This window comes from Bombus impatiens, unplaced genomic scaffold, assembly GCF_000188095.3.
Source record: "Bombus impatiens unplaced genomic scaffold, BIMP_2.2 scf_0672, whole genome shotgun sequence".
In the NCBI taxonomy this organism is placed as follows: domain Eukaryota; kingdom Metazoa; phylum Arthropoda; class Insecta; order Hymenoptera; family Apidae; genus Bombus; species Bombus impatiens.
Window position 1 is genome coordinate 25317 of NT_177091.1, and position 15633 is coordinate 40949.

At 39.6% G+C, this 15633-nt stretch overlaps 1 protein-coding gene across 1 annotated transcript in view; it reads left to right on the forward strand.

Annotated features, from left to right (window-relative positions):
* The first annotated feature begins 6 nt into the window (after positions 1-6).
* Positions 7-15633, forward strand: part of LOC100747736 (aryl hydrocarbon receptor protein 1) — a 160195-nt gene continuing 144568 nt past the window's right edge. Inside the window, exon 1 of the mRNA XM_033322834.1 lies at positions 7-264. Within this exon, the coding sequence (XP_033178725.1) occupies positions 143-264 (122 nt within the window). The 5' untranslated portion in view covers positions 7-142. The remainder of the gene's footprint in view (positions 265-15633) is intronic.

A 15633-nucleotide genomic window follows, 5' to 3' on the forward strand; every position in this document is an offset into this window, starting at 1 on the left:
GCAGGGGGTGGTCGCCGGGATTTGTGGACCAGCGAGCGCGTCCCTCGCGGCGACAGATTACGTGACGGCGGCATGCTATCCCCCGGGACCTCAGCTCACCCTGACCGCCTCTCACCCTCAGCCCCACGTCGTTGATCCCGCGATGACGCCCACCTCGGCGCCGGTACCGACTCCGACGACGGCGTCGGGACCCAACAACCCGGTCGCCATGAGCCAACTGGGAACCGTCTATGCCACCAAAAGACGACGTCGAAATGGTAAAAGGTTGGTAACACTGTATCCCATTATAGTGGATAAATGACCATCAATGTATATATGCATATACAATGTATGAATGTATAGTGACTCATGTATCGAAAGTATTGGACATCTATTATAGAAAACTCTATTGATGCTGCAACGAAGCACGGCTGTTGTGATTATAATGGAGAAATACTGGCGCCATCTCTAAATAGATATTTTATTGTACGTCAGATACTTGAAAGCTAATTTGAGATTAAATTATCTTCTACAAAGTATGTTAAGTTAAGGTTAGGGATAATGTACAGTAGGGTTAGTCAGCCTGAAGTCGTATTTCGTTATTATACGAGTTTTTATCATTCGTCAACTAGCGCTAAATGAATTTACAAGAGTGTGAATCTAAAATTGTAGGAACGTAAATCGTGTATATGAATGAAAGTAAATTGATAAATTTGTAAGATAACGAGTAATCCCGCGTTGATATTCTGAATAAGTATTATTCGAGACGAAGATGTACGTAGAAATTGCAATATATTTATAGCAATGCATCTCTATTGCATAGTCATTTTAAATATATGATACGTGTTAAAAGTAACCCATTTGAATATCGAGGGTCATTAACATAGCGAGTATAATTGGCTGTTTAAATACTTTTGCGATGCTTTCGAAATATATACTTGCATCACATATCTTGTAGCTTCTATGTATGTTTTCAGATTTGTTTCAAATTTGTTTCAAATTTTACCAGTATGATTACAATAGTTGTGCCCCATTTTGCATAAAACACGTAATATATTTATGAAAAGATAAATATAAATGTTCAAATACTTTCGTGAGCAACTGGCAACTGTATATGCGGTAGGTACCTTATGATTTAAAGTAATATCTCAATTGGAATTTATCGAACCTTTTACGAAACTATTCCATCGAGATGATTTTTCATGAGATTAGAGTGCATGGTCGATGCTTTCATATGTAGCAATTTAAAGGGTAATTGACATTTTACTATGTCGATGGAGAACACTCTATCCACTCGTGTGCACGAAATGTCGCCGCATTTTATGCATTATGATAATGATGTCGCTTATATAGTTTACTAAATGAAACGAGAAAATCGTAGAACGAAAGTCGCGTATATACGGGTTTGATAAATTTCATTTTTCGTAAAGCGACGGCCGTAAAACCACGAAAATCACACCGAAGCGAACGTCGTTACGTTAATTGCAGCCGTTTCAGTAATTCAATTTATATCAAATTTATCTTCTCGTTTCTCTCCACACGTCGGCGTCAATTACCAACGTCTTACGTAATATATGACTAAAAAGGAAAAATAGCAATTGTCTGCACCACGAAATGCTGAATGCCGACGACATATTTCATACTTGTTTTCTCGTTACTTGGCTTCTAATTTGATTGTGTTCCCGTTGCTTGGATTATTCGAACGATCGTCCCCGCACGTTTGTCGTGACTTACTCGTATATATACAACCGGAATAAATTTGGGAAATAAGCTGAGTAGATATCGAGGTGGTGACTTCCCCTTGTTATACGCGTATAGATCTGTTGGAAGGTTTGGAAAACCAACGAAGGAAAGCGGGAAACGTAAGGGTGCTAATTTGTTAGCCATTCAAGAGAACGATAGGCCACGAAGTATCGTGACGCGGCGCATATACAATTCATGTGTCTAAAGCCGGTGCTAATGGGATCGAAGGAGGGTGTTTGCACGTGAAGCGCGTCCAATGGTGGACTTAACGTTCGCCAGTCGTTTCAAAGACATACATTTCATCCGATTTCAAGCCTCGAATAGTCTATAGGCAATGTTTTTCACATGAACACGATCGATTATGCGCTAACTCGACGGTTAGGTGTATGTATAGATCGTAAATTACAGAGCTGAACCGAGATTCGTCATTATTGCACCACGGCGGAACGCTAATAGGAGAATCTTTCATGTCGAATGCCTGTCCACTTTGTAATCGCTGCGATGTGATTGTCGTTGCCTTTGTAACTCTGTTTCTGGAACTTTGTCTCGTTATATTCTGAGATTCAGTGATCTCTTTTTAGACTCTGGATAATTACCCGTATGATTTCTTTCGCAATTTAGTGAAATTCATTAAGGAAACATCGAATCAAAGTTTCGAATTTGAGAAGAGAAATAAAGTATTGAGAGTTTCGACGTGATTTACATGTTTAACGATGGACATAGGAGCGTTGGATAGTTGAATAAATTAAAACAATCTATCTTGGTGATTGCATCCGAAAGTTTGTACTTTTTTGTGTCTTTCCACGAACGAGCACAACGCGACGTGTTTGTATCGCGGGAATGCTGTTGGACATTTATACTTAGGAAAGTCGCCGTGTAAGATATAAATTTTGGACGAGTTTAATCATCGCTTCACAACTATGTATCGATATTAAACATTCTCGGAGGCACGCACAATTGACATTAGTAGTTTGTTATTCCGATTCGTATCTTTACGAAACAGAGATTTCTTTCGTCTTTTCCCTTTCGTGTCAAATATTTTATCTCTATTTTAGCTATTTTATCTGTAATATTTTATGGATAAAGTATCGGAAAGGAAAGTATTCCAAAACATGTGACGCGAACGCGACGAATACGAAGACAAAGCGAGAAGAACAGCGAATTTAAATTGAAAAACAAAGATGCCACGAAGACATCGATAAAACGTCAGTTTTCCTCGGATATTTCGTAATGGCTGATAGGATATTTTAAATAAGAAGGGCAACACGATCCGGCGACTTTTAATTCTCGCGGCGCGCGGCTACACGGAAATGTAGACGAGTGCACGCGTCTTGAACGCGACACTCGCGCTCGCACAGCTATCAGACACGCATAAATATAGTCGCAGGTACGCGCGACACACGATACATATACGTGTGTAATGTTCGATACATCAAGAGAAAGATAGACCGGGGATAACCGGTGCTAAGCTGACAGAGACGGAGTGCGGCACTGATTGCGAATAAGGGGAAGGCCTCTGGCCATGGAATATCCGCCTGAACTTTACTCGAATCGTTTGCATACGTTGCTCGTAATTAGTTGAGATATAGCCGAATCGGCCTAGCTTCCTCGCTTTCCTTTTTTCCCCATTCTTTTTCATCGCGTGACGGTCAGCATCGTTGAATTGGCGAATAGAAATTTTTGGTAGTACGTTGATTTCCATCTTCCTTGGTCCGACGTTCGTTGCTCTTGTAGTTAACTGAGAAGGGTGAGTTTTTAGAAGATGAAATCTTAAGATGTTGGATAAAAGAAGCGTAGTTAAAAAAGTTGATAACCGAAAGAGTTTATCTTGCTAACGACGATGAATTGATCGTCTGTGTCGTTTATCCGCTTAATCTTTAACAGTGTATGTGTAAGTTGAAATTTTTAACGTTTAAATCTTCAACATAGGTAAGTTTAGGATGTAGAAATATTCGAAGGTGCGGTTTTGTGATATTTCCATTAAAAAATAAAAAAGTTGTTGAAGGAAATATAGAAAGTAAAGCTTGATAATGTAATCTGAGACAGGCTCAGACAAATTGTCAAATATGACACGATCAATTTTAAACTTGAAAGGATTAATTTTCACGCAAGTGTTTGTAGGTGAACTTTTTGAGCGTCAAAAACGATATCGCGCAGGAGGAAATTTATTGGGCCGAGTTTTACAATTATAATCACGATTATTTATCGATAACCGGCCATACATATTCATGACAGTATAACATACATAAAAAAGACGCGTGACATAATCGACCGATAGGGTAATTTAAACCAACAGCGCCGTTTTATTGTAATGACTCACGTTACCCGAATGTATTTTACATTTGTCGATATTTGTATTTCACCGTATTACGTATATTTTTTTTCTCCCTCGGCTGATATGTCGGGGGTGAAATATACTTCTCCTTCCTGCGAAAGAACTCGCGGAATGACATTATTTCCTGGATTGCTAATTTGAATAAAACTCCGATTATCAAGGGGATAAAAACGTTCGACATGCTACTCAGAAGTTGAAGCTTTCTCGTATGAACCAAACCCTATCTTACTCGTTGTTTCGCAAAATGTCATTTAACCCTGGTGTGGTTCTCAAACTTTTTACGTTCGAAAAAATACGAACATTAAAACAGTGCTAGACTAGAAAGCATTAAATCTTAATTAAGATTTTCAATATCGTTTGACACCACACAGCTGAATACGCGCGTATTCTGGAAGCGTGCAAAAATTACTAAACATAGAAAGAATGTACATGTAATTTGAAAAAGACGAAAAGTTTCTTGACGCAATCCTATGACACAGTATCTTTAAATTTTCTTACTTTAACTCTTCAAACAACCCAATATTCTTTCTCCGAATCGGAGAAATTTTCTAACAGAAAACTAGATAGGAAAATACGATTTGCTGGGAAACAACTGAAAGAACGGGGTTAACTGCACGAATTTTCGTCTGCTTCGAGTTACGATCTCGTAAGAGAGAAGCAAAGAGTTTCATTTGGTGGGGTTGAACTTCTTCGATCGTCTTCGATCCGTAGAATATCCGACGATCGACGATCGTTCTCGATTCGAGTTTCTTGACTCTGAGAGGAACTCGCCGTGCGATCAAAGGGATCACGAGCGAACAGCGTAATGGAGTTTTAAACGGTGTTTCGAGACGTACAGTCGACGATCCTCTTTCTCGTCGCTGCCCACTAGCTTCCCTTTGATACGATAAAGAACAGAGGAACAGAATGAGACCGACTATCCGGCAGAGAGTGGCCCCAGGGCGTTCTGTCTGGTTCGCTCTCTGCTTCTTCCTCGGCTTCTTCAACTCCTACGGATCCAAGGAGTCCTTCCCTCGGGCTCTGATGGACCTAGGCAAACGTAAGTTTTAAGGACGCGCCACTTCTACGCATTTCCTCGGGCTACATGAGGGATTTTGACTCCTATGGCTTGATTCGAAACTTGGATGGATCTTAGAGATTTAGAATAGGTAGAACAGATAGAGTTTTTGAACGATCGTCTTCTTGTTTCTGAGTGATTTGCGAATTTGTTTAATCGTTTGGGTTGGTTTGTGAGCATTTGAGTTTTAGGAATAAATAGGACTTTGTGCCATTTCTTTCAGATGTTGTATATTTCAGTTGGACCGTCTGAGTTGGAAGATCTCAAGCTGCAAGCGTTTGTAGCGGCACACGAGTCAGGACAATCCAAATCCTGTTGTTGTTTTACCTCGGAGTATCAAGACCGTTAGGTTACAAGTAATGTAAGAATGAATAAACTCTGGGCAAAAAAATATCGCCGCTACATACAACCGCCAAACGTAGACGAATTCAAATTTTCCGGTACTCCCCCGACCAGTATAAATAAACGGACGCGATCTAGAGAGATATCGAAAAATATCGAAGAGCATCAACGTGTGTAAACGAGTACCAAAATGATCTACAGAGTTTCTCCGAGTATTTATCGGGTATTAATTCCGCAACTTATATTTGTACCAACGACTCACAATTCGTCTGTAATTTATTTATTTATTTATTCAAAAATATATTTGACGGACTGCGACAGCAACATTTCGCCCTCGTTATTTCGCTCAACCTAATAACGACTAATCCTCCACACGTTCAATTCGACAGCATTTCGTTTGATGGCGTTGAATTATTGGTGTTTTACTTGGAATTGGAAATCTTCAGTACGAAAGCTTTCATAAATTTTACTTTGTGACAGCTTCCGATTTGTGAAAGCTGTCGTATCGTATTATATAAAGTGAATTGTTTTATTATTGATATAACGTCAACTGTTATTGAGAAATACTAGCGGCATCAAAATATAAATGTACAAATATAAAAGTATTGATTCGAACAGGCAGATCTTAATTGATATGTACAATCCTCCGAGACGTGAACCAAAAACCACAAAATTGTAGAGAAGACCGAAGACTATTATGGGTATTTGGAAAAATTCGTGTTTCTACGAGAAGAACTGAAAAAGTTGAATCTAAACGTAGATTTGTTGGGATGATGTCTCGCAATTAGATACGGTGTCTTGGACACCGTGTAGATCCCGTGGTTTACACCTGGTAATTAACATCCTGTACGCGTTACACTCGCGACAGTGCTCAACGAGACAACATCAGGCAACATAATTGCGAGAATCGCGGAAAAGCGATCTCCCGTTTAAACGTTCGATCGCTAACGATCGACGAGAAGGGATGGTGAGCGGAGTTTCCCCAAAATTCCCGAGGGTTCGGGGAAGAAGGTGGCTCGCGATACACGATGCTCACCGTGGCCTAATGACAGCAGCTTCTATAATTTGGAGTTTTTGAGCGAACGGCCAAATTACCGGCGAACGAAGGGATTACTGTTATTACATGCGGCCGCGGACTCAGTCGAAACCTGATTATACTTTAGTCAGTCAGTCTCTCTCCGGTCTTCACTCGTTCGACTGTCAGCTTCGTTCTTGTTCGGCTGAGAAGGGGCCCGATCTCTTTTCAAACGATCCATCAACTACGCACACCATCGAAATTCGCCGACTACTCGGATTCCTTTTCCCTACGCGAGTCCACTTCGCGCTTTTTTAGACCCTTAGATCCTCCCTTCTCTTCCAAACTTTACACTCTTTCAAGTTCTTTTTCAGATTTTTAAGCTTTTCGTAGAATCCTTTCAAAGATCCCTCTCTCCGGTCTTGCAACGAGTTGGAAATTGCGGTTAAGTAGGAAATGGATATCACGAGATTTAGACCGTTCGAATGTTCGCGATACATTCTATCTTTTAATTACTCGGAGCCAGTCGGTCTATCGAGTTCGTCGATTCTCTGATTCCTTGTCTTACGCGAGTTCATTCGCGCTGTTTTAGATTCTCATATCTAGACCGCGGATACTTATGCTTCTATGAGAACTATGAAAATGTACAGAGTGCGCATAATACGCAGAAATACAACAAATGTTTGTATAAATTTTACTTTTTTAGCTGTCCGCGTAAAAATATGAAGTTGCATGAAAATCCGCGCTCTGTCTATAGCTTCTCTTTCTCTTCCAATCTTTGCAATTTCGCAAGCTTTTCAGATTTTTTCCGAAGGAGCCCTTCGAAGGTCTCATTATCGAGTCTTGCAATGAGTACGAAATTGCGTCCAGTGGGAAAAGGGTATCACGTGATTTCGATTTAGATGGATATTTCCGTTCGAATGTTCGCAACATGCTATCTTTTAATTACACTGGGCCAGCCGAAAGGTCTACTAACAGGCGGCGCATTCGGAAATTGCCAGAGCAACTAAGGAACCATTCACCAAGAGGTCGATGATTTCTTGATGGACAACAGCCATCGTGCCGGGTTTCGGCTGATTTGTTCTTAAGTAATTGCCGCGCATCCTTATGGTCTTCTAACGTGCGTTTATAGCCTTGTAATGAACCTGCTTCTGAGGCCTTTACTCCATTCAACTGGCTAAACGTCTTCTGGGCTCAAAGCCTTCGCTCTCTACAGATTTTCAGACGGTTTCTTCTCGCTCTCGTATAAAATATAACAATTATCCTACGTTTGAGGATTATTGAAATTACTTTCTATTCCCGTTTCGTTACCGGATTTCTCTCAATTTTTCGCAGAGTTTCGATTAAAAATACTAGTCGATCTCCTCGGTATCGCACGGTGTTAGAAGACGGTACATTACAAGCAAAGGTTCGACACGTTACAATGTACGTTCCATTATAGTGAACTGAGTTTACAGTTTTAAGAATGTAATCGTTTGGTATTAACATCTCTTCGTTTATCTTTTTAAACTGATCGCAATGACGATTTTAACGAATATAATATATAATTGATGAATACTGTGCATTCTGACTGACAATCTTCAACTAATACGGCGCGAATCAAATCGCTGAATGCTGCAATACTTCATCGGTATACTAGAAAAGAAGTGGCGCAATTAGGAAAAGTCAATTTTCCAGGAAATCGATCTGGAATCGAAATGGAATGGAAACTATTAATTGGGATACTTTCGTGAGACGGTGCAGTTTGCTCATATTTGGCCCGAATGGAGTAACATTGGGAAGCATAGTTCACGGAAGAGACGAGAGTGCTCGTAGAGTCAGCGAATGGTTTAGATATCGTATGATCGGGGCAAGATTTAATTCCGTAGCCGAAGGAGGATATCGTTTACCTACTTTCTACGTCGCAGCGAGCACACGCTGTAATTTAATAGACTCCCCTCGCGTTAGTCGGCGCCGTGATGCGTTTCGCTCGTGCGAGAGATATGTATAGCCCGAGCCGCGACAAGACCATTATTGCTGGAACACTCATAACTCCCGTAACCAGCCACACCCAGCAGATTTAACACCTCGTATCCAATTATAACGATGCCCCGTGTCACGCGTATAATTGGTGCCCCATTACATATTGCCGTGTCGCTTCCGACCCCGGTCTTCGTATTCCAACTCCTTCGCGACGTTCACTTTTCGCTGTCTCTCAATTCGAATCTCTTCTCGTTAAGAATGCTGAATATAGAAAATCATCCGATAATAAGAGGAGCTATACCGCAGAAAGTGTGCACTCACGTCTTTGTTAACTTTTATGCGAGGGAAACAGAGGTTGACCGACTACAACTGGAACTTTGTTAATTCGTAACATGGTTTTACACGATTTGGTAGAATCGTAGAGGATTAGAGGATATTTTTGCGACCATTTTCGGAGAAGTGGAACGTAAGTAGAAATTTCTTTTACGTAGTAAAATATTATAATGTGGACATTTGGATATTTTTTACGCTCGTCTTTTATCAATAGTCGTTCATATTTGATTACTGTTGAATTTGATGCTAAAATCGAATGAATTAATAATAATGGTTATAACATAATCGCCTTTCTGAATTTTCTGACGTACGAAATTAATCAGTGTCTGGAAGACATTAATAATTCATTCGCTATAATCAAATTTTTCTTTGCTCTTGGGGAAAAGGCTAGCGATTGCTTATCATTTCTCTTTTTAATGAGAATAGTAAACGTTTGGTAGCGATGCAATAATGTAATAATCAAGTGAGATAATCCAGTAACAAGCGTATAAAAGGAATACTGAAAAAGATATCGAAATATATGCACGTAATTTTCAAGTTTTATTACAAAGCATAAAAAAGTGTGAAATCATAGGAGGATTCTTTTGTAAGATTTTAAAGAATGATGGCTTTTGATTTAATACACTTCAGAAATTTCATGGAAATTACTTTTGGTTAGGAGATAATTACTCGTTAACTCCGCTCAAACATCATATCAAGCGTACTGTATCTTGCCTGTAATAGTTTCGCCACCAAACAAGAAGGAAACGTATTTCTTGAAAAATCCCTACATCACCTCGATCTAGATCTCATTTTTTACCACTCATTCTGAATTCATTGTCTGTAACCGCATTTTTCGTTGCCCTTGAAACCACGAAGCGAATATTGATCACGATTTTTCATTAGTGGCCGCCGTACCTAATGATATCAGTAAATTGACAAGTTACAAGCTGCAAGTCATAGATTTCCTGATTTTCATACAAATATTACAATGATATAACTCATACTTTGGAAAGATTATCGAAAATTGCAAGCAACTTAATGCGAGATTCGTGAATTTCCGTTGTTTCTTCAACTTGTACCAAATTCCTTGACATTACGATATTTATCGATACCGATAATTTGTGACTCGATCGAGTCGTGAAATTTTATCAACGATATTACCTCAACCGCACCGGAAGATAATAACATAAGAACAAAAGCAAAATTGTAAAATAACGAGAACATAAAACGATTCTCTCGCGTCCTTATAAAAGATTAAAACTCCGCTTCACCCGCAGCTCATTTCCAACAGGAATAAATGTTTGTGTTCCCATTCGAATCTCTGATTGTCTATTGTAAATAACGTCCGGTCCACGTAGAAACAAAGTTTCCACGAAGGATACCGAAAAGAGGGACGAAGGGAGGAGGACGAGTCGATTAAACAATCGGCAGGACGCGCAGTGCATCTTCCACCCGCGATCAGGGCTGCTGGGCCCAAAGGGACCCCAGCCAGTGGTGAATGGGCCGCACAGCAAGGAATATCCGTCCTCGCGGTTACGGCACTGTGAATAGAGCCATAACGAAGTGAAACGTGCAGGTGAATTTATGCCGCAGGAACGGACGAGCGCCCCGGCATCGTTCGCCTCGCCTTTCCTCTTTCGTCCGCTCGAAAAGTCTTCTGACCGTGCGGAAAAAAGCGCGCGGAATTAATTGAAGCCCCAACGACCGCTCGGAATTGCTCATTAAGCCTCGTTAACTGCCCTAATTTGGCGATCGTACGGATGACTGGTGGAAAATAATTCGCCCGTAAAAGCAACGAATCTTTGATTCAGGTTCTCGAGTTTCAATTTTTCTTTGAAAAATTGTATCGGATATTTTATAATTTTTCAATGTTTGTCACGGTATCTTCGAAGCGTCTAATTTTTATTTCCAATTTAGAAAGTTTCAGTTTGAAAAGGACGTTTGGTAGAAAGAAATAATCTTCTCGGCTGTGCAATCTTTAGAAATTTTCTAATGGAATAGTGGAATCAATTATCGTAAAGGAGGAAACGGTATTATCGAGGAGAATGCATCGCGAGAAATGAGTGAAATGCGCGAAAGGATCGATGACAGGCCGAGAACGAGATGGAATCGGAGATTTCGTGGCGAAACAAGCGGCCCTGGCCACGAACGATGCACCGATCCGGCTTTGGGCCTGAGCTCGGGGCGAGCTGGTCCGGTACGGCGCTGTGTGTTTAACTATTCAATAATTCATCCCTCCATTCATCACCAGCCAAGTGTAAAATTTATCTTATTTTTATGTATTGGCCCCCTCCAGCTCGCCACCATGTATCAACTTCTTATTAGCCACGATTTGTTTGGCGCGCGCGGCATCCCGTCCTCTACCCTCCTCCACTAACCGATTTTTGTCCGTGTCCGGTAATAACGATGGCAATCCCTGCCGTTAAACCGTTTGATCGATCATCGATTCGAATTTTTTTCCATTGTCAGCCGTTCGTTGATCGTCCTTAAAATTCGTTCACCACTGGTTCCCAATCGCTATGGATTGGTGAGCTAATACAGAGTGATGCAAAAGTAATACCAAATACAAAGATAATAATCCTAAAGTTTATTTTAAAATACTGTAGCGGACTATCGCATTTTTCACTCATTTTTGTATTCAGTTGTTTCTTAGGGATAACGATAAAACAACGAAACAACTAATTTTGTAATAATTTTAGTTGTTGGTAGTTTGAATTCGTTCGAAGTGGTTGTTAAGTGTTAGTAGAATTGTGTTTTTCTATTACTCGGACTTGATTTGTTATTTTAATTATTTTCACGGCCGAGATATGTTCTTTACTAGTCGAGTATTGTATGTAACGTAAAATAAAGCTATTAAGAATAATGAAGCATAATTATTAGGTTGTGAATATTCATGCACGTGTGGAAGTTTCATATTTCGATGAGCGTAACTAAAGAAGTAGAATTTAAAGAGAGGTTTGTTCTGTTACTAATTACTTATTATAACAAGTATATCTGCCACGCTGTTTCCAGTTTCTTAACAATTATCACGTACATTTTTTTCATACACATTTTTATACAAACTAAAGCCAAAATCAAATTTTCAACTTTCTCAACTTGTTCAATTTCTTATCGTCTTGTATGGTCAGATGCAGTATATCTACAAAAATATTTTTCTCGTGTAAGATTTTAACTTTGAGATTGTGAACGATAAAGTTGTCGAAAAATGAAACAGTTACGTTAATTCGTTAGGAGAACGCGCGAAATCTCAAAGGAGATATATATATTATACAGATGGATTTTACTCCGAATTTTCAATGAAAAAATGGCCACCTGAATTTCTTAATGGTCACCGGAATACGAAGCAGTCGGCATTTGGGTCGGCGAATATGGCAACGACTGGTTTCGCGTAACTGTTCATCAATCATTGAACTAAATGCGCATAAATTGCGCTAGAATGTTTTCCAAACGACCATCCTCTCGCCGATCTACTAAATCTTGCCAACAAAACCGTGGCAAGAAAACACTTTTTAAACGAATGCACGCCTTCTCTCTACCAAGCTATTAATTGTTTCTTGTACCTATCTACTTTAATGAACTGATATATTTATACCGTCCTCAGCCATGCATGGCAACTCGAACAACTTATGGTAAAAAATATGTTAAAAAAGGGTCAATCTCTGTAATTTCACTTTCTTTACTGTTGATGACTTTTTCTATACCTTTTATTATAGAAGTAATTAAATTTAGAGCTAAAAGTATATATTTCTCTGAGTTCTTGAAAGTGATATTCAAAATGGAAACGTTATGTTTTATATTAAGATTTATTTTCGCATGTAGGATAACTTCCTGTGAATGATCAATTCTCATGGAATCAAGCAGCGGTCAAATTCACGTTTAGTTCCAACGAGTTGACAAACTCGATTTTCTTTCTATTTCGAATCCCTCTGACTTCGCTCTATTATCACAGATTACCACGCTTACTAAATTCATTCATAACACATGTAGCGGCACATGAGTCAGAGAACAATTCAAATCATGCTGTTTTGCCTCGGAATATCAAGATCGTTAGGTTACAAGTAATGTAAGAACAAATAGACTCCGGGCAAAACAATGTCGCCGCTACATGCAATCGTCGAATGAAGACGAATTTGATTTTTCTGACCCTCCCCCGGCCAGTATAAATAAACGGACACGATCGCGAGCGACTCAGTACATATCGAGTATCTAACAGTATCTAGAGTATCTACGAGTATCTTATCGAGTTACACGACGAGCATTAACGAGTATTTATTCCGGGATTTTATTTTGCGATTTATACTTCGTATTAACGACTCACGTTTACGGCTGTATATTAATTTATTATTTGAGATATATTCGACGATTACAACAACGAGCAATCTCGCCATTAAACCTCACGTACCTACGTCCTCTTCACATAAACATCTGCACACAAAACCGATCAAAATCGAATGAAACAAAGTACGTGTTAAGCCCAGCTCGGAGCTAAACTGTCAATAAGAAATATCTCCTTTCTTAAAAAAAAAAAAAAAGAAAAAAAATAGCCCATTTTCCGCTCCACATATCGGTACATGCATATTTTATTATCGGCCAGTACAATGCGAATCAAAGGATGGAATATATTGAACTGATAACCAGTTTGGTCCACGCACCGGTTCAGGTCCTGGATCAATCGACCGTGTTTTCGAAGCAGATCGTGCACGCACGCGCGTATCTGTTTAAGAACGTCCTTCTTCGAAGCGGCCTCTGTGTAATTACGATCATCAAGCCCTCTATCCTCGCGGTGAGAAAAACGGATGCTTGAAAAACCAAATGACAGCCTCTGGTGACGTAATGACAATGAGGTGGCCGCCTTCTGGCACCGGAAGTACCTGCTACTCGAGGACCAGACACCAGCGGTCGGTGTCATACGCCATATCGTCTTCTTTTTTCTCTCTTTTTTTTTACTCTCTTTTTTTCTCTCCTTTTTTCTCTTTCTCTTTCTCTTTCTCGGTGCGTAACGAATAAATGGCTAAATTGCCGAGGAACGAGGCTAATTATCGAGCTTCGTGGAAAAAAAACAAGGATCGGTCGGTTTGCGTATACGTTCGGTCAATTTTGGAAGTTCGACTAGCATGATTACTGGCTTTCGGGATGAAACGTCCGACGATTTCCTTCGAACTGACAGGAGGAAGCGTTCTAGGGGTGAATGGAAGCGGATGTGCACGTCTTAGGGACACGTTTGGTTCGGGTATCGAGCTGTAGAACTATGGCGGAATAGGATAATTTTGTTTATCTGGACTGCTTTTATCGCAATGGACTTTTAGTTAATTCGTTTGCTTGTTGCTACGTAAGTCTTTATTATACGTGAACGAAAGGTACGCATAATAGGTAGAGTGCGGCTATTTACGCAGATGCATATCTTCGTGAATGTAATTTAGAAAAAATGAGATCTGAGTAGAGAATTGTTTTATTCAGTAAAAATTATAAGGGATATTACACTTCCGATATTTTACCTATTATTCCGTATTACGTGTACGCTTCGTATTTCTCCCGCAAATGCATCAAAATTTGCAGTGTAGTAATAGGTAATGGCGAAGATTGATGAATTTCTTATTGCATGAACTCCAATTATGTAGTTCATCTCTCGGGGGATTCAAATAATGGAATTCTACTGTATGCTACTTTCATCTAGATATGTATCTATAGATAGGAATAGTATTCTTCGTGTTGTACATCTGTTTTTAATAGGGGGTTTCAGGATTGAAAGTTTAATTAATAAGGAAAAGGGGGAAGGGAAAGGACGCATGTACCGTTTCGAGGAAGCGGGAGGATGTAATTTCGTGGAATACGCGAAATAATTATCGAAACAGCGCGATACGAGGGCCGGTGTTCCGCTATTTCGTGTAATTAGTTTGTCGACGGTATCATTAGTTCGAGTATCGTTGTTACTCTTCCTTCGTGGACCTTCATTCGATTCGCACATTGTGCCTCGTGTTCGCTGGTCGGTATATCCTGACCTCTTTTCCCGCTGCCAAGGTGTGGCTGTGTTTTTAGAACACGGTGAAGCCATACCGTCGCAATCGACACGCGTTTCGATTCTCTTCTTTCGATCCAGAAGAAATTTCAGGTTGAATTTTTTTCAGTTTTAATTCATCCTGAGAATTATTTACCAATTAGCAAGAAGAAAAAAGAATAAATAAAGTTGACGTCCAAACGAAGGCAACCGTGCAAGTTTTAAGTTGTTTCTATTTGCACGTTCCTAATAGCGATATACGTTTCGAAATATCTACAAGAATAGAGAACAATAATTATGTTACAAATTACTACAATCATCATAATAAGCACCTGCAGAATTCATTTTGGAATTTATTATTATTTATGTCACTTTACTGCGACAAATAACCTTGTGAAAATAAGCCATTTATTTTTCAAAACGAATAAAAGGAGATAGCTTTAACCGCCTATTATAATTATACTATTTAACTTGTAAGAAGCACGTGCCAGTTTAGAAAAATTACTTTACTACCGCTCATAATAATAAAACGGCACATAAACGATATTTTATGAAACAATATCGAGCATCATCATGTCAAAACGAAAAGGACATCGTTCTTTAAAATTAAAAGAAACATAATTTTGTTATACGTTAATGAATAGCGAAGCGGTCAATTATTTTCTACTTCAAACCACTTTGCTGAAAAATTAAATTTTCTCAGTCGCATCGCTGTTGATGCACGAAACAGTGAATAAGTTAAGGGCTTCTCGTCTCGCACATCATCTCACAGCCCATCTCATAGCTCATCTCATAGCTTCAGAAAGTTTTTATCGTAGTTTTTCTACGACCTATCAGACCTTGGCGAAGCAAAGCGGCTCCCGGTCCTCGACAAGTCGGTCAGACCGTCA